The sequence below is a fragment of the Pygocentrus nattereri genome, chromosome 15, assembly GCF_015220715.1.
Source record: "Pygocentrus nattereri isolate fPygNat1 chromosome 15, fPygNat1.pri, whole genome shotgun sequence".
Taxonomy (NCBI): Eukaryota; Metazoa; Chordata; class Actinopteri; order Characiformes; family Serrasalmidae; genus Pygocentrus; species Pygocentrus nattereri.
The window spans coordinates 25,605,775-25,628,044 of NC_051225.1; the positions used below are offsets into that span (position 1 = coordinate 25,605,775).

General features: G+C 42.5%; 3 protein-coding genes across 6 annotated transcripts; 2 read left to right on the forward strand and 1 right to left on the reverse strand.

The window, feature by feature from the left end:
* The first annotated feature begins 65 nt into the window (after nucleotides 1–65).
* Nucleotides 66–5,172, forward strand: dda1 (DET1 and DDB1 associated 1). The gene is made up of 5 exons (XM_017712100.2): nucleotides 66–455; nucleotides 1,525–1,605; nucleotides 1,715–1,766; nucleotides 1,940–2,001; nucleotides 2,963–5,172. Exons 1-5 carry the CDS (start codon nucleotides 447–449, stop codon nucleotides 3,065–3,067), a joined length of 309 nt encoding a protein of 102 aa, XP_017567589.1. The 5' UTR covers nucleotides 66–446; the 3' UTR covers nucleotides 3,068–5,172.
* Nucleotides 5,173–9,700: 4,528 nt separating this feature from the next.
* abhd8b (abhydrolase domain containing 8b) lies at nucleotides 9,701–18,217 on the forward strand. 3 transcript variants are annotated; one of them, XM_017712097.2, is made up of 5 exons: nucleotides 9,701–9,745; nucleotides 13,146–13,876; nucleotides 14,841–15,011; nucleotides 15,086–15,302; nucleotides 17,037–18,217. In XM_017712097.2, exons 2-5 carry the CDS (start codon nucleotides 13,155–13,157, stop codon nucleotides 17,331–17,333), a joined length of 1,407 nt encoding a protein of 468 aa, XP_017567586.1. In that variant the 5' UTR covers nucleotides 9,701–9,745; nucleotides 13,146–13,154; the 3' UTR covers nucleotides 17,334–18,217. The 3 variants fall into 3 exon arrangements, with proteins under 3 accessions (XP_017567586.1, XP_017567587.1, XP_017567585.1); XM_017712098.2 differs by having other exon boundaries at nucleotides 9,702–9,749; XM_017712096.2 differs by lacking the exon at nucleotides 9,701–9,745 and adding an exon at nucleotides 9,787–10,031.
* A 585-nt stretch (nucleotides 18,218–18,802) lies between these two features.
* On the reverse strand, nucleotides 18,803–21,593 carry rps15 (ribosomal protein S15). 2 transcript variants are annotated; one of them, XM_017712099.2, is made up of 4 exons: nucleotides 21,474–21,593; nucleotides 20,265–20,350; nucleotides 19,693–19,927; nucleotides 18,803–18,953 (listed from the first exon to the last, which is right to left on the reverse strand). In XM_017712099.2, exons 1-4 carry the CDS (start codon nucleotides 21,474–21,476, stop codon nucleotides 18,840–18,842), a joined length of 438 nt encoding a protein of 145 aa, XP_017567588.1. In that variant the 5' UTR covers nucleotides 21,477–21,593; the 3' UTR covers nucleotides 18,803–18,839. The 2 variants fall into 2 exon arrangements, with proteins under 2 accessions (XP_017567588.1, XP_037400996.1); XM_037545099.1 differs by having other exon boundaries at nucleotides 21,391–21,522.
* Between the last annotated feature and the right edge of the window lie 677 nt (nucleotides 21,594–22,270).

Below are 22,270 nucleotides of genomic sequence, written 5' to 3' on the forward strand. Positions count from 1 at the left end.
TACTGTGTTCAATATGAATACCTGGCAACCCACGGAAACAGCGCTTTAACTGAACTGGTGGCGTATTGAGCGCAGTGCGTCTGCTTCACTCTGCGGGGTCGCCGGGGCTGCACTTGTCTTCCACAAACCGTGAGCTTCAGGCTTCACACCCTGAGTGTAACTTACTCCGGGCGGGACAGGCAATCGATAAAGCAGATCAGACGCGGTCAGATACCCGAAAGCGAGCTGGCTGGACGGTTTTGATTTGTCTAAACGTTTTGGTTTTTTCCTCCGTTGTGTTGATCCGGCGAAGTCAGCAGTGTGAAGAGTCTCCAGTTGAGGGGCGCTCAGGGCCCTGTGCTGTGCTGTGCTGTGCTGTGCTAGTGCTAGTGTTAGTGTTAGCGTAGCGACGAGCCGACCCGTCTTCAAGACAGTATTCTTGGATTAACACTGGAAAAGGCAACACGATGGATAAAGTAAGTTCCTGTCCTGCTTGTTACCTTTTTGTCATGAGAGACCGCGTTAATCAACAGCTGTAGCCATGTAAATATGCTAGGCAGCTAACCTGACTAGCTAGCGAACATTATTTTGGCTCGCGTTAGCCAGTTAGCCAACTTTAGTTGTCAACTTTCTAGCATGTGTTAGCTGCACTGGACACCTCGGTTTGGCTGTTTTGTCCCATGTATCTCACACCGAGTTCTCCGTATTGCAGATGGGTAAGTGATAATTTGAAAAATGTTTTGGGCGAGACGTGAACGTTGTTTACGTTTGCAGTGTACGTTGTCTTAGTTAGCTAGGTTAGCTCATTAGCTGTTAGCTTTCTGTCAGATTCACCCACCAAGGGTTATGCTAGCTGATAATGTTGAACCCAAAAGCTACACATGCTGTCCTGCTCGCCGCTGTCGAGCAGTTAAAGTTAGCCAAAACGCTCAAGAATAAAGCCGCCATTATTCACAACGACCAAGTTAGCAAATGTTTTACGTCGTTGTTAAACGAGGTGGAACACAACATTTAACGTTATCACACTATCATCAGCGATGTACTCAGCTGGCCAGCTCGATGCCTGTATTGGGAACGCCCAAGACTGGCCATGACTTACACTAGCTAGCGCCCTGGCTATCTCGCTTTATTCCTAACCTTAACGCACACAGAAGCCTGCCAACCAGTCTGCTTGGGTTTAAAGACATGTCCAAGTGCTTGCATTTCATAGCTCGGACACGTGAAAGAGTGCATCATTACGCCTCTCAATTTTATGACATTTTTCATATGATGCGTATGATTAATATGAGATCGTTATGAGCTGTCTTCTCTGTTCACTCTTCTGAGTTCCCATTTGAGATGTTTTTGTCCTTATAAGCTGTTGTTACAGAAGCTGATTTGCCTTCACAACTGGATAATGAGACCATTTTCCATGTCTTGTACTGCTAAGGTTGATGGAGATGCTTGTTTCGTAGAACAGAGAGCAGGTGAAAGCTATTAAGGTGAAATACACATGCGCCATTTCTTTGCTTTAATGTAACCCTTTTCTAAATAAATTGTTTGCAGGCGGATTTCCTGAAAGGCCTCCCTGTATACAACAAGACCAATTTCAGTAGATTCCATGCAGACTCCGTGTGCAAAGCATCGGTAATCTTTATTCTTAATTATTTCAACATGTGAATCTTTTGATATTTTAAAAATGGGTAGTTATTTTGTGCATTACAGTCAGTTGTGAAATACTTGTCATCTTTTACAGAATAGAAGACCATCGGTATATCTGCCTACGCGGGAATACCCCTCGGAGCAGAGTAAGTATTCGTGCAGACTTTCATCACAGATTTCCAGGACAAACATCATGTGCCTAATCATTTATATGGGCTTTTTATGGTGAAATAAAATCTTGTGTTTTGACAAATGCATTGTAAATTTTAGGTTGTGGGTATACATGTCAGTCTCTATAACTGTTTTTTTCTCTCCACAGTTATTGTTACAGAGAAAACAAATATTCTTTTGCGCTACCTTCATCAACAGTGGGACAAAAAGGTATGTACTTCCAAGTATTATTCCAAAAAGTAGTACGTAGTTGAAGTTGAAATGTGCATATGTGTAATAAAAAATAAATAAAAAAAACTATATCTGTACCTCATGGTAGAGCGATGATTCCTGCTTAAGCATTTACAAAAGCACATACGCTGTGTGCCGGTATTATTACTTGTTTGTGTGTGGTATTAACAACCATCTAGAGTGATCTGGTCACAAGCGATCAGAGAGATATATAGCTGTTTACACCTATCTTTTCGATGGATCTCAAATCCTGACTTATGATCAGACTTAATGACTATTATTATGTCAGCCTCTCTTGATAGTGACATTTACATTTATTCATTTGGGAGATGTTTTTGTCCAGAGCATCTCGTCTTCTGCATATATTCAAATATTTTATTTAAATATGTATGTGACATTCAGCATGCGATTCTATCATTCAGTATCAAATGTACTTTTTCAAATATGGGCAGTTTACTTATTTTGTATATTATGCCGTTTGTATTAATGTAATCCACTAAAAATTCTCCACTAAATTAAGTCAAAATAAGTAATTTAATTCATCAAAGTATGTTGTATTGCTGTTCTATAGCATGCGAATATCTGTCACACATGTCTGGGGACAACAGTGAGGTACTGTTACTGGGCTAAATGTGGTTGTCTTATTGTTATTGTATCAGACCAAGTGTGACAACCGATCCAGCACCCCTTGAAGGTAGAGTTCATTGCTGGAGACAGCAATGGTGCGTTTGTCCGATAGAGAACAAGCCTGTGGATGTAAAATTGGCATAGCCAAAAAGTTACCTCAAATCGACAGTCCAGCCAGAATGACTATTTTAACAAGTTGTCCTCAGATTTGTTGGGAGATCACATCTGGCCCCATGAGGCTATTGGATATCATGCTGATAATGAGGCAAAATAATGACAATAACAAGTTGCCTTGCATTGTATTTGTGTGTAGAATGCAGCCAAGAAGCGGGAGCAGGAGCAGGGTGAAGGAGGAAGTCCTGCACCTCCACGCAAAATCGCCCGGACTGACAGTCAGGAAATGAATGAAGACTCCTAAACGGGATCGTTACCAAACAGCACAAGGACAGGCACAAAAATGAGAGCCCTTTCAGAAGTTCATAATACCTGGTCTACACTTCATGTAGACACCTGCACATGAGACTGGGATGGAAAAAAAGAGAGAATAAGACCTTTTTTATGGTGTGCTTTGTTTTTTTTTTTTTTTATTTTATTTTTGTTTTTTTTATTAAGCGCCTCATGTCAAACTGTTCCCTTTGTGCATCCTTACAGCCTAGTGTTAAACACTTGGGGGCGCTGTTAGCTTCCACTGCCAGATTCTGTGGACCTGATGCACTGTAAATTGTTCAGGTAGGGTAGGGAGACTTGATGGTGAGCTCAGATACATCGATTTTCAACATGGAGGTGTTTGGCAGTGTGTGGAAACCTTAGAGTGCATCACAGCATTGGTCGCAGGTGTGCGTGCAAACCACGATCATCTAACATTGATTAGAGGGCTGCTTTGATCCTTGATGGTCTAGTTTAAGAACTATTCCCACTAGTTCAGCTATGGAGGTTTTTTGCTGTTCTTATAAAGAGAGTGCTTAATAGGCACCTCAGTTCTTACATGTGAAGCAATTTTGTTTAGGAGAGAGACAGATGTCTGAGTATTGGTGTAAGTCATGGGGGATCTTCCTACAGTGTGCTGCTTATGCATGGACACACTAAAGATTTTGATCTCTTGCTTTGATCATGTCTTGGGAGATGTCACAATGGTGCTGATTTGGATTTGTAAAACAGTTTGACAGCTTTACTTTGTTCTCTTATTGGAGATGTATCTGGAGGTGATGGAAAACAGCCAAGTATAGAATGCTAACCCGATTCGCTTCTCGGTTTTTGAGGCAGTTGTATTTCCACTCTGGTCTTCCATGCAGATTTGACCGTCCTGCGTGCTGGACCAGTTTGGATTGTTTCTCTTTTTTTTTCTTTTTTTTTTTTTTTTTTGTTTGTTTGCCTTTTAGTAGTTCTCCCCAGCTTAGATAAAGCTAATGCTAGTTTCATAAACTGGCGAAGTCAGCGTCCTGCTCCGAGTCTGAGATGCTATTCTTGAAGCATTTAGAGCTATGCAGGGTTTTTTCCCCATTTGATGCGCTTGACTCAGTATGAATGAATGGTCAGGTCCGATGTCAGTAATAACTAACAGAGCAGATAAAGTCAGTTGAAAAAGCTTGATGCATGTGGCTTTCTTTTGTGTCTCACCTGGTATGATGTGAACACAGTGTACCTGAACTACGTCCTGTTCACTGTGTTCAGACCACTGCGCTTGGAAGTGTTATGTGAGGAAATGTGTGTCAATAGTTTCTCTTTAAGTGCTTCTTTACCCTCCCCCCCTTAACTGATTTTTGTTAAGTGTTTGTTCTGTTATTAAAAAGTTTAAAATGCAGGTGAAGCCATTAGTGTTGGCTAAAGCATGTATGTTCTGTGGCAGCTCTGCTGGGGGTTTGGCAATAGAAGGTACCTAAACTGACTGTTGACTAAAGGCTGGACTGTGAGGAAAGGGGCCTTTGGCTGTGTATATAACTCCAATGCTCAGTTCTTACGTAAAACCTGCTACTATACTCAACTCCAACCTTAAAATTATTGCACAAATAATTTGTCTGTACATGTATCTCTAACTATTCCAGCTGTGTGATATGATGCACAGTAAGTGGTTCACAATATGCTTTGCAGCGAAATCAGTTAAAGGTCTTCTGATGACCAAGCACCCTGGAAGGTTTTCGGGTTCAGTTCTTAAGTGTTTTGGTATGTGATAATGAGCATAAGGTGTCCCCCTTTCCTTATAGAAACACGTTTAAAGTTCAGAACACACATTTTGTAAACACCCAGCTGCTGTATTTCCTTGTTTCTAGTGTCATGTTGCCTGCCTCTGATTGCTCAGACCAACACGCTCAAGAGTACATAGCTATAATCCTGCCTTATTAAATATGTGGAGTTCATTCAGAAAAAAACAAAACATCAAGAAGTCGCAGGCAAACTGTCCCATGTCTCTTTCATATTTGTGTATGAGTGAACCTCCCTTAATTTGTATTTTCTCCTGGAAGCCTTCCTGATTTCTTTATACATTAGATCAACATTGTTATTTGAGGAATTAAAAAATAAGACCCAGCAAAGTGTCCCTGTATCTGATTCCTCAGTCACCTCTCAATCTGTCATGAAGAGCAGAGAGTTTTACTGTTCCCCTTGCTCTCAACAGACCTAATGCAGCTAATTTATAAGCCCTTCCTTCATCAATCTGAAGAACTCTTTTATGATGCAAAGACCCCTTTAATCATGCAAAGGGTTCTGTGAGTGTTCATGGTTCTATATACAGCCATTCTCTTTACTAAACAACCATCCTTTTTAAGAGTGTAAGGGCAGAATTTACACTCACTCAAGAGCACAAAGGTGTAAACCGTTCTGTGGTTTAAGAACACGTCATGAATCTGATGTAGACTTTTTCTTAGGACTTATGATGAACTTAAACTTAGGAAGATGGTGAATAAATCTATTGAGTATTGGATAATAAGCTACAATTGTTTATCATGTAAGCTAAATACTTGTTTACTGCTGATTACTTTTTGAATGACACAAGCTAGACTTCAACTACATTATAGATATAATTATCTTATTATTATTACAGTATATTATTATTAAGTCAATAATTTATTATCCATCCATCCATCTATCAGCTTCTCTGGGGTTCGGGTCACGGGGGCAGCATCCTAAGCAATGAGGCCCAGACCTCCCTTTCCCCAGCCACTTCCACTAGCTCTCCAAGGGGGATTCCAAGGCGCTCCCAGGCCAGCTGGGCGATATAGTCATGCCAACGTGTCCTGGGTCTTCCCCGTGGTCTCCTCCCAGGTGGACTTGCCTGTGACATCTCCCGAGGGAGGCGTCCAGGAGGCATCCTAACCAGATGCCCGAACCACCTCAGCTGGCTCCTCTCGACGTGAAGAAGCAGCGGCTCTACTCCGAGTCCCTCCCAGATGACCGAACTTCTATCTCTAATGGAGAGTCCAGACACCCTGCGGAGGAAACCCATTTCGGCCGCTTCTATTCGCGATCTTATTCTTTCGGTCATTACCCAAAGCTCATGACCATAGGTGAGGGTGGGAACGTAGATCGACCGGTAAATCGAGAGCCTTGCCTTATGGCTCAGCTCTTTCTTTACCACAACAGACCGGTAAAGAGCCCGCATCACTGCTGATCCAGCACCAATCCGCCTGTCAATCTCCCACTCCCTTGTACCATCACTCGTGAACAAGACCCCGAGATACTTGAACTCCTCCACTTGAGGCAAGAGCCTATCCCCGACCCAGAGAGGGCTCTCCACCCTTTTCCGCCTGAGAACCATGGTCTCGGATTTAGAGGTACTGATTCTCATCCTGGCCGCTTCACACTCGGCTGCAAACCGATTCAGCGAAAGCTGAAGTTCGCGGCCTGATGTCACCACATCATCTGCAAACAGCAGCGATGTGACCTTGAGGTCACCAAACCGGACACCCTCCATCCCCTGACTGCGCCTAGAAATTCTATCCATAAAAATTATGAATAGAATCGGTGACAAAGGGCAGCCCTGACAAAGTCCAACTCTCACTGGGAACAAGTCTGACTTACTGCCGGCTATGCGAACCAAACTCCAGCCTTGTTTGTACAGGGCCTGAATGGCTCGTAGCAAAGAGCCATGTACCCCGTACTCCCAAAGCACCTCCCACAGAATACCTCGGGGAACACAGTCGAATGCCTTCTCCAGATCCACAAAGCACATGTGGACTGGTTGGGCAAACTCCCATGAACCCTCCAGAATCCTGGAGAGGGTGAAGAGTTGGTCCAGTGTTTCACGACCAGGGTGGAACCCGCTCTGTTCCTCCTGGATCCGAGGTTCAACTATAAGCCGGACTCTCTTCTCCAGTACTGCTGCATAGACCTTACCAGGGAGGCTGAGGAGTGTGATTCCCCTGTAGTTGGAACACACCCTCCAGTCCCCTTTTTTAAAAAGAGGCACCACCACCCCAGTCTGCCAATCCAGTGGCACCACCCCCGATGTCCACGCAATGTTGAAAAGGCGTGTCAGCCAAGACAGCCCCACAACATCCAGAGCCTTGAGGAACTCAGGGCGGATCTCATCCACACCTGGAGCCTTGCCACCAAGGAGCTTCTTAACTACCTTAGCGACTTCGGCCTCAGTAATGGACAAGCCTATTCCCATGTCCCCAGACTCTGCCTCCTCACTGAAGAACATGTCGGTGGGATTGAGAAGGTCCTCAAAGTATTCCTTCCACCGCCCAATGACGTCTTCAGTCGAAGTCAGCAGCACACCATCTCCATTATATACAGTGCTAGTGGCACACTGCTTTCCCCTTCTGAGTCACCTGATGGTTTGTCAGAATCTTTTTAGAGCCGACTTAAAGTCACTTTCCAAGGCCTCACCAAACTCCTCCCATATACGGGTTTTTGCCTTGGTGACGACTGAAGCTGCAGATCGCATGGCCTGTCGATACCTGCCAGCTGCGTCTGGTGTCCCACAGGCCAACCATGCCCGGTAGGACTCCTTCAGCTTGACGGCATCTCTCACCTGGGGTGTCCACCACCGGGTTTGAGGATTACCGCCCCGAAAGGCACCAACTACCTTACAGCCACAGCTACAGTCAGCCGCTTCAAAAATTGAGGAACGGAACATGGCCCATTCTGAGTCAATGTCCCCCACCTCCCCTGATATCTGGTCAAAGTTCTGATGGAGGTGTGAGTTGAAGATCAATCTCACAGGTTCTTCTGCCAGACGTTCCCAGCAAACCCTCACTATACGTTTGGGCTTGCCTGGTCTGACTGGCATCTTCCCCCACCACCTGAGCCCAAGCTGAGTGTTGAGGTGAGCCCAACTATATCTAGCCGGTATCTCTCAACCTCGTGCACCAACTCAGGCTCCTTCCCTGCCAGTGAGGTAACGTTCCAAGTTCCAAAAGCCAGTTTCAGCAATCGAGGATCAGAACGCCAATGCCCACGCCTTCGGACACTGCCCGATCCACAAAGCACTGAACCCCTACTACTGCCCCTCCCATTGGTTGTGGTTTGATGGGAGGGATAATTTATTATTATTTTTATTATTATTATTTTCTCATAATGTTACTACATCCCCTATTTCCTTAGCAGCCACCCCAGTAAAATGTGTAGGTCTAACCCGGCCACCCCATTGAAAAGGTTCTGGCTACACCCCTGGTTAGTGTCATGTTCTTTTTCCCTTCTTTTGGCCTGGAGTGCCTGAGATTGCACAACTGATTCACACAAAGACATGTTGGATCTTCAGTTTTCGATGTAAACAGTCTGAACTTTGTTCACACTTGATTTTGGGCTTGTCAATTCATCTGCAGTCTTTCTCGCAGACATTTTGTTGCAGACAATTTTTTTGATAGATTAATTCAACTCGATATTTAAGATTTCTAAACCAACATCTTTCTGAATTTTAAAGCAGGATTTAAACGTATCATTCCTTAGTCAGAAGGACAAAAACACCAAAATGTGATGTGCGTTTTGTGCTATGGGTCACCCTGTAAAGCCGGGAATATTAATATAAAAGTCAGAGGTGTTAGGTCACAGGATTTTTTTTGCACCACTTCATACACCTATCAATGCTTATGTGCACAGATTCGAAAAGAAAATTTGGCTATGTTAAGGTCGTCAAAATCAACATTATATAGAGTCCGAAGCACAATCGACATTACAAAATGTTCTTCTGCCCATTGCATGCAATTACACATTTCCACCAGAGAGGTCCAAATCCCCAAGACTTACATAGTGTAGCTACAAATGCCTAAATGTGTTGCATAGTGGCTTTCCAAGAGTAGCACTGAAGATCTGAACATGACGTGTGTGCATTTATATATTTTTTAAGTAAAATGTTTAGGTGCAAAGCATTATTTCAGCTGTAACTTTCAAATCAATGCCCATCTGAATACAGTAAAAAATAATTTCTATAATATATAATAACTGTGATATGGACGTCCCACAACTAGTTTCAAGCACTGTAAGCAAAAGTAAAATTATCTACAAAAAATGTGGTGGTGAAATAATGGAGCTTCTTAGTACTTCCAACATTTGTCAGCGCAAGAAGTGAAGATTATCAGGTTTTGGGATCCTTTTAAAAATGTGGAGTGTGAGCAAACAGTCCATGTTGTGAATCAACAAATCAGCATTAAATTAAACCCAGAAAATGAATAAGGAACTACATGTGAGGGACTGAAATCTAAGTAAAAATTAGTTTTGTTTTATTTTATAAGAAATGTAATGTAAATATAAGGATTTATTATCATGAGACTTAGCTAAATATAACTATCACTAATAGCCGTGGAGATTTCCCCCCGTTTCTCTCTGCCCTCATTACCAACAACATGAGCACAAACAAGCCCTGAGGAACTGCGCTGCACTTACAGAACATTTAAATTACTTATTTGATTGGTGAACAAGCTCGTTAATGTTGTGCCATACCGGCGTCTGATTGGACCGTTACTATCTCACTATAGCAACAGCTTGGTAACGGCAACGTTCCGCGGCGACTTATTGGTCCTGGAGAGGCGTGCCTGAGTTCCTATTGGCTCATTAACCCGTCGTTCAAGCAGCACGGGGCAGGTTCTCAGGTGGCCCGGCTGCTGGAGGAGAGCAGTGGAGGAGGTACAGGAGAGGCTGTCGTGGCAGCAGATGTCCAGTAGGTGTAATCCCTCACTAATCTGTACTTTTGTCTGTCACTACACCTTAAAGAAATATGCAAGGTTATGAGTAAAGACGAATAACGATTAATCGTAGGTCGAAAGTGTCCCGGAGAGTAAAATAGCTGTAAATTGAGCTGAAATCTGGCGCAGATCAACAGGTTCCAGTTAGATTAGATTATTGGATTGGCTACAACAGATTAGCGCTCGTCGTTTTCCACAACACCAACTGGGAGAAGAGCGAGTAATACGACGTTTCTATGCGTTGAGTCCGTTATTTATCAGGTAAGAGAATGCATAACGAGTTGAATACCAGGAAAATATCAAGCCAATTTAGTGAAACTGGGAAAAGTTGTGTAAGCACTGTTACAGGATTCTCTACAGCATTCCTACAACCATTGAAGTTTACTACAGGATACTGCAGTGTTATAGCTTACCATAACAGTATAGTGGTATTATAAGAGGTCAGCATTTTATAAATGAATATAAAGTTGTCATACAACATTATAATTCAGCTTATAGCATTACTACAGGTATTTTTGCAGGGATAGTTATGACCACTGTGTTGAATATGAAATATTTTAACTATATTGTTTGGAATATAATTTCGGTAGATTTGAATAGTGAAATACCTGACAACAGCATGTATTTTTATCTAGCAGTAAAAGAATAGAAGGAAAAGACATTGAATTAGTCCTACCTGTGCTGAGGGCTCTTTGCCAGCATACCGAAAACAACAACTGCTAGTGGACTGAAATAGAGCCTTCAGATCATAAGAGCTTCAACCTAGAAAAGGCTGAAAGTAAGGTATTTTTTAGTATAGCCTGTCTTTGCATCAATATTACATGTAAAGATACATCTTAAATGTTATAATAAGTATTTGGAATGAGTAATTTCACGTAGACCTGTAATCAGACCTGCACACCAACGGGTAGGAAATGAACGCTTCTTCAGTGTTTAGCTCTTATTTACTCGATTCAGTTGTAATGCTGGGAGCATTGCTCTGAATGTCTGCAACCAATCATAAAGCCTTTCCTTTCATATTTATAATCAGCAAGGTTTGCTCCGATGACTCACAATCCATATAACAAAGCAAACAAGCAAAACATATTTTAAGATGAATTACATTTATACTCCTGAATAAGTTGTTAGAGGTTTCAGAATAGCAGTAGTACCTGATGTAATAGCCTTTTGAGAGTGCAGGGCTAAGTGCAGATTTTCAGTACTCATTCCACTGATGCTCAAAGAAGGTAATCTTCACTTACAAGTCGAAATAACCCACAGAGGTGTTCAGCAAATCCTGACTCACTATCATTAGAACCAAGAGATGTTATGGACGACTTCGAGTCATGCACGGTCAAACAGTGCGCATCTGTTCATACCCAGTGTTGTAATGTGTGGTCAGACTCCAGTGGAACATCAGTGGGTCCTCAAAGATTAGATGGGGGAATATATTAACATATTTCTGCCATGTTTTTCTTGTTTGTAAACAAACATCGTCAGGCTTTAGAAGTCATGATTAGCCTACAGTGTAAACAATGGAAAAGGGCAAACGTTGATTTGAAGTGCTTGTGAGATTTGGATTGATCGACGTTGCTTTTGTTCATGCTGAACTGTTATTTGCATTGCTTTGTTTATTTAATCAGAGAATTTATTGGATTTTTTAGGCTGAGAGCTTTTTTTAGCATTTATTACTCATATCAAAGGGCTCTTTTGCCACTTAGATATTAGTCCTAAAGTAATATGAGCTATTAAAATATGGTAACAGTTACTTCACACCTGTGTTTACAGTAAGCAGTAAATTGGCAAACTTATATTGTGTGTATACCAAACTAAAATCCCTGGTCTCATGCATCCCAGCATCCATAGCTATACATAATTAGATTCAAATGAAGATTTAATTACATTGCTCCTTTTACAGTGAGCATTATCACAAAGCAGCTTTAGAGAAAATCCAGGTCCAGGACCCAAATGATTAAGCCAAGGGTGACAGTGAGAAAGGAAAACTGCCTAAAACCAAGAGGAAGAAGAAAGAGAGGAACCAAGCTTCAAAGAGGGAACCCCCTCACCCTCTGGTTGACACCAGATAGCAAAGCAATAACACAACATGAGCGATAAGAATGAAAAATAAAGATTTGACAAAGAATATGAAACAGTGAATATGACACAAATATAAGAAATGAGCCTGTCATTTGTTAGGTTAACCAGTAAGAGCCAATGACAGAGGAAATTAGATTAAACAATAATAGCTGATGAGAAATGGGAAATATATCTGTGAAAACCAGTATCAGTGAAAATGAGATTACATTAGTTACATTTGCTTTAATCACATATTTCTAAGTATAACGTCATCAGGGAGGGTCTCTGAGGTAGCTGAGTTGATGATAGGTGAGGGTGATGGTAGAGGGAGGTGAAACACGATATTATTAGTTAATATTACTTTTCTTTTCCCATTGGTGCATGGTGACATCATCAAAACTCAGGGGGAGTTTTAGAGGCAGCAAAAGTCGTTACATTTTGGTGGAAGATTACAACAAAGCAGGAATTTTGCTATTAAGATGATATGAATTGTGCTTTGCAGGGATATGTACTAATACGGTAAAAAAGTTCAGTGGTGATTAGAGGTTCATGTTAAGGAACTATTTTCCTGCTTTTTTACTCCTCTGTATTTCAGAAACTACAATCTCAGAAAAAAGGTATTAAGTTGTCACGGGGGTGGTGCCCTCCAGAGTACATTTTGGCCCAATCCTATTTCACCTCTTGCCTCTTGCTTCAAAGTAAGTGTTAAGAGAAAAACATGACCAAAGACACCTCAGGCATCAGAACTGCTGTACCATTGAAGGTGGAACGAGAAATTTCAAACAAAAAGCTAACAAATAATGGACTTCAGCTTCATAACACTGAAGAATTAGAGGTTTGCAGGCCCCCCTTCAAAGGCCTGATATGATTCCCTAAAATTAATTAAAAAGCTCAGCAGCGAGGTCGATAAACTCTGCTATCACTGGGTAGGGGTAAAAATAAGAAATGGGATTGGGCCTTCAGTACCTTCAACCAGGGAATGTAATTGTACCACAAAGCATCTATTAAATATTACATAATTTTTTATTTGGATTGACATACACCCCGTTTTGCCTCCAGGCTTTTTATTTTTGTGTTTTTCAACGTTTGATCATGAACAAAAGTTACAAAATTTGTAATAAATCTGCACCTTCCCAGTGGGCAGAACTTAAAGCTCCACAGTTGGAATTATACCTTAAAAACTGTGGTACTTTTGAGGATACATTTACAATGTTTGTAGATTGATGAGCAAAATGTACCTCTACAGAGTACTAAAGTCTAAAATTTGCCAGCTGTCAACAAAAATAACATCACCAATTGAAGAAATTCTCTTCAACACAGGTAATCGATATGTTGACCAGCTTTATGGATGGAATCCTCTGCTGTATAACGGGTAAATCTGCTAATATTGTGGTTCCAATTGAAACATCCGAGCCTGCAGACGGTTTTGAGTTTGTGGAGGTGAAGCCTGGCCGGGTGCTGCGAGTTCGGCACATCATCCCTGACCGGCCAGTGGTGGACGAGCCAGGCAGTGGGGAAGGGGGCAGCGTGAGCTGCAAAAGGAAAATCACAGTGTACCGTAATGGACAGTTACTGATAGAGAATGTGAGTGAGGCGACACATCCAGAGCTTGTGCGTTGTCAGAATGGAGACAGCACTGTGGAGGTAGAGTATCTGGACAGCAATCACCTAGCCTCGAGACAAGCTGGAGACTCTAATACAGTAACACCCCAAGAGCAGCCTCAGCAGCCTCATCGCAGGCGGCGCAAACCCAAACGCACTGTGATGATTGACTGCGAGCGCAAAATCACCTGCTGCAAAGAAACACACCCGGACGTGGCCTTGTTCTTCATACACGGAGTGGGCGGGTCTCTGGACATCTGGGGGAGCCAACTGGACTACTTCTCCCAGCTTGGTTATGAAGTCATTGCCCCAGACCTCGCTGGCCATGGCGCAAGCTCTGCCCCTCAGATCACCGCTGCCTACACGTTTTATGCCCTGGCAGAGGACATTCGGATAGTATTCAAGAGATACGCAAAGCGGCGGAATATCCTCATTGGACATTCTTATGGGTAAGGACTCATTTCTGACTGTCCAGCCTTGTTTATTGAGCTTTCTTATTGACTTAAATAAGTGCTGGATTGTTTGCAGAACCTTCTGAAAACCCTTTCCCTATAGTAGTACAAAATAATAATACTAAGGTCTGGAATCACGTAGGCTGCAGGCTATTCGTAAATTCTGTCTAGGATATTAAAATGTGCAATGTATATTCAAACGGTAAACTGGACATTAAGGTATTTTTAGATGTGTTACTCAATAAAATGCATATAATAATATTATTGTTTCAAATGATCTGCTTTCGGATTTGATCACATCGAAGACATTAATTGGATTAGAACTTTGTAATCTTAATGCTCTACAGATTCATTAATCAATTAGACATATCGGAAATATATATAATACTGTAAACACTCACAGTCCACTCTATTAGACACACCTACCTTTTTGGTCCACCTTGTCAATGTAAAGTCATCTGTTGCTGCACAGTTTGTGTTGGTCAACCACTAGGCCTTCATCAGTGGTCACAGGACGCTGCCTACAACATGCTGGATATTTTTGGTAGGTGGACTCTTCTCAGTCCAGCAGTGGCACTGAGGTTTTAAAAACTCCAGCAGCTCTGGCTATGAATGACCCTCTCAGACCAGCACAACACACACTAACAAACCACCACCACATCTGTGTCACTGCAGTGCTGTGAATGATCCACCACCCAAATAATGTCAGCTTTGTGGGGGGTCTTGAAGGACAGGGTGGAAATTATGCAGAGAAACAAATGAACTACATTCTGTAATTGTGAACTTCTAAGTGCTCATACATGGTAAGCGGAGCAGATAACATGGACAATGCGTTTAGAAACGAGGAGGTGTTCCTACTAAAGTGCTCAGTGAGTGTATATATACTGCTCCCTTGCTTCCTTCTACACTTTTGAATAGAAATGCCAACTACATGCAACAATTTGTGTTTCCATTTTTCCAGTGTGTCATTTTGCACCTTCCTGGCCCATGAGTATCCAGAGCAAGTTCACAAAGTGGTGATGATTAACGGTGGTGGCCCTACAGCTCTGGAACCCAGCCTTTGTTCAATCTTCAACCTGCCCACATGTGCACTGCATTGTTTGTCACCATGCCTCTCTTGGAGCTTCCTCATGTAAGACACCAGAGTTGCTTTAAGACTTTTAAACCCCTTAGAGACTTCATGTAAACTGTACTTGTTTCTCACAGGGCTGGATTTGCCCATCAGGGGACAAAGGAAAAGAAACTTCTTAAAGAGAAAAATGCCTTCAATGTGTCTTCTTTTGTGCTGCGGTCCATGATGAGTGGTCAGTACTGGCCAGAGGGTGACGAGGTCTATCATGCTGAAATCACTGTTCCCACTCTCCTGGTGCACGGCATGTATGACAAGTTTGTGCCAATACAAGAGGACCAGCGCATGGCGGAGGTAAACGTTTTAACCCTGCCTGTCTGTTTACAGAGGTTGATATAATCCAGTATTTGAGTATTCTTGTGTAAGCCTATAAACAATATTCAAAATTTCTATTAGCCCATTTGTGATTAAATATACTATATTGCCAAAAGCATTCACTCATCCATCCAAATAATTGAATTCAGGTGTTCCAATCACTTCCATGGCCACAGGTGTACAAAAACAAGCACATAGGCCTGCAGACTGCTTCTACAAACATTTGTGAAAGAATGGGTCGCTCTCAGGAGCTCAGTGAATTCCAGCATGGTACCATGACAGGGTGCCACCTGTACAACAAGTCCAGTCATGAAATTTCCTCACTACTAACTATTCCACAGTCAACTGTCAGTGGTATTATAACAAAGTGGAAGTGATTGGGAATGACAGCAACTCAGCCACGAAGTGGTAGTCCACGTAAATTGACAGAGCGAGGTCAGCAGATGCTGAGGCGCATAGTGCGCAGAGGTCACCAACTTTCCGCAGACTCAATCACTACAGATCTCCAAACTTCATGTGGCCTTCAGATCAGCTCAAGAACAGCGTAGAGAGCTTCATGGAATCGGTTTCTATGGCTGAGCAGCTACATCCAAGATTTACATCATCAAGTGCAATGCAAAGTGTTTGAATGCAGTGGTGTAACGCGCCACCACTGACTCTAAAGCAGTGGACGTGTTCTCTGGAGTGATGAATCACACTTCTCCACCCGGCAATCCAATGGATGACTATGGGTTGCCAGTTGCCAGAACGGTACTTCTCTGACTGCATTGCGACAAAGCATAAAGTTTGGTGGAAGGGGGATTATGTGTGGGGTTATGGGGTTGATGTAAAGCACTGCCACTAGACTCTAGAGCAGTGGAGACATGTTCTCTGGGGTGACGAATCACGCTTCTTCATCTGGCAAGCCGATGAACGAGTCTGGGTTTGGCGGTTGCCAGGAGAACGGTACTTGTCTGACTGCAATGTGCCAAATGTAAAAGTTTGGTGGAGGGGGGATTATGGTGTAGGGTTGTTTTTTTTGGAGTTGGGCTCAGCCCCTTAGTTCAAGTGAAAGAAACTCTTAATGCTTCAGCACCAAAAGATTTTATGGCCCTTTCTGTTCCAACATGACTGCACACCAGTGCACAAAGCAAGGTCCATAAAGATATGGATGAGTTTGGTATGGAAGAGCTTGACTGGCCTGCACAGAGTCCTGACCTCAACCCAAAAGAACACCTTTGGGATCAATTAGAGCAGAGACTGCGAGCCAGGCCTTCTCGCCCAACATCAGTGTCTGACCTCACAAATGTGCTTCTGGAAGAATGGTCAAAAATTCCCATAAACACACTCCTAAACCTTGTGGAAAGCCTTCCCAGAAGAGTTGAAGCTGATATAGCTGCAAAGGGTGGGCCAACATCATACTAAACCCTATAGATTAAGAATGGGATGTCACTCAAGTTCATATGCGTGTGAAGGCAGATGAGCAAATACTCTTGACAATATAGTGTGTGTACACTATGCAAAGGGCAGCAATTCCAAAAGCAAAACAAATGTAAAAAAGTAAAAATTAAAAAGCTGATATGCTAATAACAGCAATGATATTTCAGCTAGTATACATTTGAAGAAACATATACTTTACCTTTACAATTTAAAAGTGTGAAAACTGTTGCATTGAGATCTCTGTTGGAAAATGTAAAAGATGTGTCCATAATGGTTACGTTGCCCTCTCCACAGATTCTGCTTCTGGGCTTTCTGAAGGTCATTGATGAGGGAAGCCACATGGTAATGATGGAATGCCCTGAGACAGTTAACACTCTGTTACACGAGTTTTTCCTGTGGCAGCCGGCCACTACCTCAAAACCCAAACAAGACTCTGCACTTCCAACAAGCGCCAACAAAACCTCCAACTCTAAAGAGACGGCAAGGCCGACAACTGCACCCAAGATTACGGCCTCAAAGCCTGAACAAGATCTGACAAGGCCAACAACTGCTCCAAAGATTGGCCAAGAGGGGACAGAAACAAGAAAGTAACACAAACACAGGGGCAGTCTGGCTGCCATATAAGAGAATATGCTTTCTTCATTCTGAAAAAGTACACTGTCTGAGCTTCTGCAGGCTCTACCTGAAGATGAGCCTAAACCCAGTATGAGTTTGCAGTATTGCAAATCTGTCTCTTGTAAAATGAACATAATGTAGACATAAATATCAAACAAGGGAAAAACGTGACATGACGAAGATGTTTTCATGGCACATGATCCATAGCAGGCTCAAAACTTTTTAATGCACTTTGACCCACTTATGCAACATCTATGTAGCTGTGGCATTTTGCATTACCTGGTATCATTATTCCGTTATTCTCCCAGTTGAAAACAGTATAGTTATGACCGTTGTGTGAAGAACAAATGGCGAAGGGCAAACATACAGTAAGTGCTTAGTTTAAGAAACACTTTAAAGGCCTGGCTACACTGATGGCAATGTCAGTTCATAGCGTGAACTACCTTCTGCTGTTTTGTCTTGAGAGCAGCATTGCATATTTAGATAAAGAGGGACCAATGCTGTTTTTTGTAAAAATCAGTGCCATATTGGCATGTTCCAGGACAAACATCAGTGTTTCAGTGAAGTATTTATTTTCCTGATGTAGTTACTTGAATGCATCACAGTGAAAGTGTTACATAAATAACAGGAAATAGTTTGTCTCTAGTTATATATGCTTTCAAAGTATTAAACCTATGGAGACTATAGTAATAATGAAATGTTCTACAAACACTGACATGACCTAAAACCTCATTTGGAATGTATATTATCGTTTTGTACTTTGAAAATAAATGTATTTGGTACAGGAAACAATTTAGCATTATAGCTATTAATTATGCTCATTCACACTGAAAAAAAAGGTTCTGTACTACATGCATTGTGTACTTTGTCATTTTCCCAAGGACTTATTTGAACTTTCCATAATTCAACAGAAAAATAAAAAGGGATGGGGTCAAGAAATAACAGGAGTCAACACAACTCAAAATAGTTGCCTGCAACATGAGAGTCCAATTATATTCCCTACCAAAAGGGTGCTTAAGATTTACGCTGGGGTGGGTGGAGGGTAGGAGGTTACTGCAGCTGTGAATTTAGTACCTTACCCCTCCTGGATGTGCTTGTATGAATCCAAAAATTAACAGTTCTTTCTGTTTTCCCCCTTCGCTTTGATGGAAAAGTGAACACTAGGCAGCAGAGCAGCTATGCAGAAAGATAACAGTGCCAGCAGGTAAGAGTCTTCTGTAGCATAGCCAGGCCTTTTTAAGCAAAAAAGTCAAATGTTCTGAAGTAGAGAAACCAAATCTGGGGATCTACTCCCCACAGTTTACTTCCAGCCCACCTGATCCTGCTAAAAGAAGAGCCCTGTTCTACAGCCTAAACCTACCATGCTTTTGCAAGCATGCACCGCTCTTTAGATAAAAAGATATATATATATATATATATATAAAAAAAAAGATACAGAATCCATAAATGTTGGAAGTCACTTTTATTTACATCGATCACTTTTTACTTCAGAGGAATGAAGCGAGAGGAGTGGGTGGCTCCAATACCAGGGCGACCGTGCTTAACAGGCTTGTATGTGATGGAGAACTCTCCAAGGTAGTGGCCAATCATCTCAGGCTGCAGAAAAATACAAGGGGAAAATGTTAGTCAGACACCATTTGCACTCTCTCTACTGTTCACCCTGTTATCTTAATCTGACAGCATTCATCTACTCTGCAGAGGACAGGGCATTAAAATTATTTTACCAAACTTAAACCAAAGGTCAGAATATTAAGCGGTTCATGAAACTGAGCCAAAAAAGGGAGCAATTTAACCTGAGGATCCTAGGATGGGCATGAAGCACCAAAACATAATACAAACCAAATATGTCCACCCAACATGCATTGGGCACAACTTTGAAAGCATTTGCCCAATGTCTGAACTGGATACAAGTACTCAACGCAAAAGACAAATGCAAAACAGCAATTTTGTAGATGTTTGTTTCCCCCAGACCACCACTGCCAAACTCACCAATATCCTAAGTCTTCATGTATCTGTAATAAGCACATATTTAGACAACTTCAAGACTACCTGATAGAAATGTCTAACTACTCATGTTGGACCTTGACCTTTGGTTTAAGCAAGATGGTTCCCAGTCACTGTCCTAGAAACCTGATTCCTAAAACAGTTTTCAGATTTCTCTACACTCATAACCTATCACAAGTGTTAAGGAGTCAAATCAGGTGTGCTACTGGAGAGAAAGCACATAAATGTCCATAGTGTGGGCTGGGCAGTACTAGAATTGGAAATTCTTGGCTCAAGTTATCTGGCTACTCACTTTATACATGTAGAAACAAAAGGTTTTCCGTCGCCTTACCTTGATTTCAACCTGGTTGAAGGTCTTGCCGTTGTACACGCCAACCATGGAGCCCACCATTTCTGGCAGGATGACCATGTCTCTCAGATGGGTCTTCACCACCTCAGGCTTCTCCATCGGTGGGGCCTCCTTCTTGGCCTTGCGCAGGCGCTTCAGGAGAGACTGCTGCTTCCTTCTGAGCCCACGGTTCAACCTCCTCCTCTGGCGAGCGCAGTACAGCTGCATGAGTTGCTCACTGAAGAACAGACATTATTTTAAGCTTCTAATGTCATGTGCATTTTATTAGGGACAGCAGCAAACCACAACAGAAATGCAAGAACACAGATTTAAGAGTTGTCTCCGTGACACCACCAATGGACACTTATCTAATCCACTGCAAGGAGTACAACAGGACATTTCTGTAAAACCAAGCTGTAACTGACAACACTAGGAAATTAAATGTAGTTGGAAGTCCAATCATAAGAGAACTGTATTTAAAGGGGTCAGCTTTGGTGTACTTAACACGTCTTGGTGCAGGTGAAAAAGTCCAGCCCTGACGTTTCACATTAATATGAAGCAGTCTAGTTACTCACTAGGACATGTCCAGGAGCTGGTCCAGGTCCACACCTCTGTAGGTGAACTTCCTGAAGGTACGCTTCTTCTTCTGTTCGACATCCGCCTACAAAATAATTTGACAGAGTTAAAGGGGTATTCCAGTGATTAAGTTTCTGAATAACTTGGTCCTTGAATAAACAGTCATACAAAGTGGACTTCACTGTCACATAAAGGTAGAGGGACTTTACAGTAGTGATGGGAAGCAGAGATCACAACGGCTACACATATTGCTGTTTATTTACTATCCAAAAACACCAGTTAATCTACTCAACACCAAAACCATCACAAAGCAATGCGTCCGACACAAGCCAGCATATGAAGCCTTTTGTGAGGGAGCTTTTAGAGGTGGATGTGTGGTTCCTGTTTAGTGGTACCACTAAACAATTTTGACTCGCCAAGTTTCTCTAGAATGGAGTATTTAAACACGAAACCACTATGAATGACTTTACAGCTCGACCATACATGCAGATTTTTTAAAAAAGGCGTTGGCTATCCAATTTAAGACCAACCTTTATTACTCAGGTAGAAGACCCCTGCAGGAATATTTTACAGGCGTTAAAAGTTTACTTTTCAGGAATGGAACTACGTGGTTAGTACAAATTTAAATGCGACCTCGAAAAACGAAGAAAGACCTCGACTGTTTCTCAGTTAACCCCACATCATCTTTGCAGCTTCAGGGCAAAACTAAAGAATGACATTTGGGGCATTAAACATAACGCGCTCGACAGAGCAGATTTCGGATAAGTGGATTTCATTTGTTGGTAAAGCGTTTTCACGCCAGAGGCCTCCACAGGACTGAAGCGAAGCTCCTCCTGTTAAGGGCGCTAGAGGAGCAGCCAGCAGCGGCTCGTCTGCGCAACGGAAAGAACACATATTTAACAGACTTCTCACAGCGCTACGGCCTGCGGTATAAGTGAAATACACTCGCTCTACCGCCATTAACAATATTCACTACACATTAAAACAGCCGCGCAGCAGCGGACTGTCGGCTAAGCCGCGGCTGACGGCGCTTAGCAACAACTACGGCATCAATCTAAGCAGAACAGCTCGCGCTTCCCAAAAATACTAACAGACACAGGTCAAGCAACTCTAACGTACACTAACCGTGCAATAACTGTAATAAATCTGCTCATATTTGCGGAGGATTCGCTCAGATTCCAGCAAAACGCAAATAAAACAGCACCCACCATCTTGAGAGATTCGCCGGAAAAGGAAGCTCATGCGGTTCGATCGTGTTGAAAAAGCCGCTGTGTGCGCTCGCAGTGTCGAGTCTCCCCCTGCCGGACGGATGATGAACTACCGCACAGGTGCTCTGGGTAGAAGCGCGCACCAGGGGGCGATAGAGAGCTGGCTGTTTGATTGCGAGTTGATGTTAATTTATTTAATTTTATCTATTAATTACACAGGGACTCTAACTTTACTGTTGTTTTACTTCGTCCATCACTACATCAGTTTCTATAGGAAACACAATAATGATGAGTCTGCCTACAGCAGGGAGATCCTACATCTGCCTGTGTCTTGTCCCAACACTAATGTGGCCCTGATTGCCATCAAAACCAAGGGAGCTCCTTGCGGACTTGCGGGAAAAGAGAGGATCACACTCCCATCAGCACCAACGGCTCACCTGTTGAAGCACCACCTGCCTCAGAAACAGCTTCCTCCCTCAGGCCATCAAAGCTCTCCACACCTAAAACTCACTGACTCCCTTTTACATTTACATCAATCAGCCAAAACATTAAAAACTACCTCCTAGTTTCTACACTCAGTGTCCATTTTATCAGCTCCACTTACTGTATAGGTGCACCTTGTAGTTCTACAGTTACAGACTGTAGTCCATCTGTTTCTCTGATACTTTGTTATCCCCCTTTTACCCTGTTCTTCAGCGATCAGGACCCCCATGGACCCTCACAGAGCAGGTACTTTTTGGGTGGTGGATCATTCTCAGCACTGCAGTAATGCTGACGTGGTGGTGGTGGTGTGTTAG

Excerpts from the sequence above, each read along its gene's own strand:
- abhd8b (XM_017712097.2), top strand. The coding sequence starts at position 13,155 with ATGTTGACCAGCTTTATGGATGGAATCCTCTGCTGTATAACGGGTAAA. Across the intron at positions 13,877-14,840 it reads CTCATTGGACATTCTTATGG|TGTGTCATTTTGCACCTTCC; the intron begins GTAAGGACTCAT and ends CCATTTTTCCAG. Across the intron at positions 15,012-15,085 it reads CTCTCTTGGAGCTTCCTCAT|GGCTGGATTTGCCCATCAGG; the intron begins GTAAGACACCAG and ends TGTTTCTCACAG.
- dda1 (XM_017712100.2), top strand. Across the intron at positions 1,606-1,714 it reads ACTCCGTGTGCAAAGCATCG|AATAGAAGACCATCGGTATA; the intron begins GTAATCTTTATT and ends CATCTTTTACAG. Across the intron at positions 2,002-2,962 it reads ATCAACAGTGGGACAAAAAG|AATGCAGCCAAGAAGCGGGA; the intron begins GTATGTACTTCC and ends ATTTGTGTGTAG.
- rps15 (XM_037545099.1), bottom strand. The coding sequence starts at position 21,507 with ATGAGCTTCCTTTTCCGGCGAATCTCTCAAGATGGTGGGTGCTGTTTT. Across the intron at positions 20,351-21,390 it reads TTTATTACAGTTATTGCACG|GCGGATGTCGAACAGAAGAA; the intron begins GTTAGTGTACGT and ends ATTATTTTGTAG. Across the intron at positions 19,928-20,264 it reads CAGCTCCTGGACATGTCCTA|TGAGCAACTCATGCAGCTGT; the intron begins GTGAGTAACTAG and ends TCTGTTCTTCAG.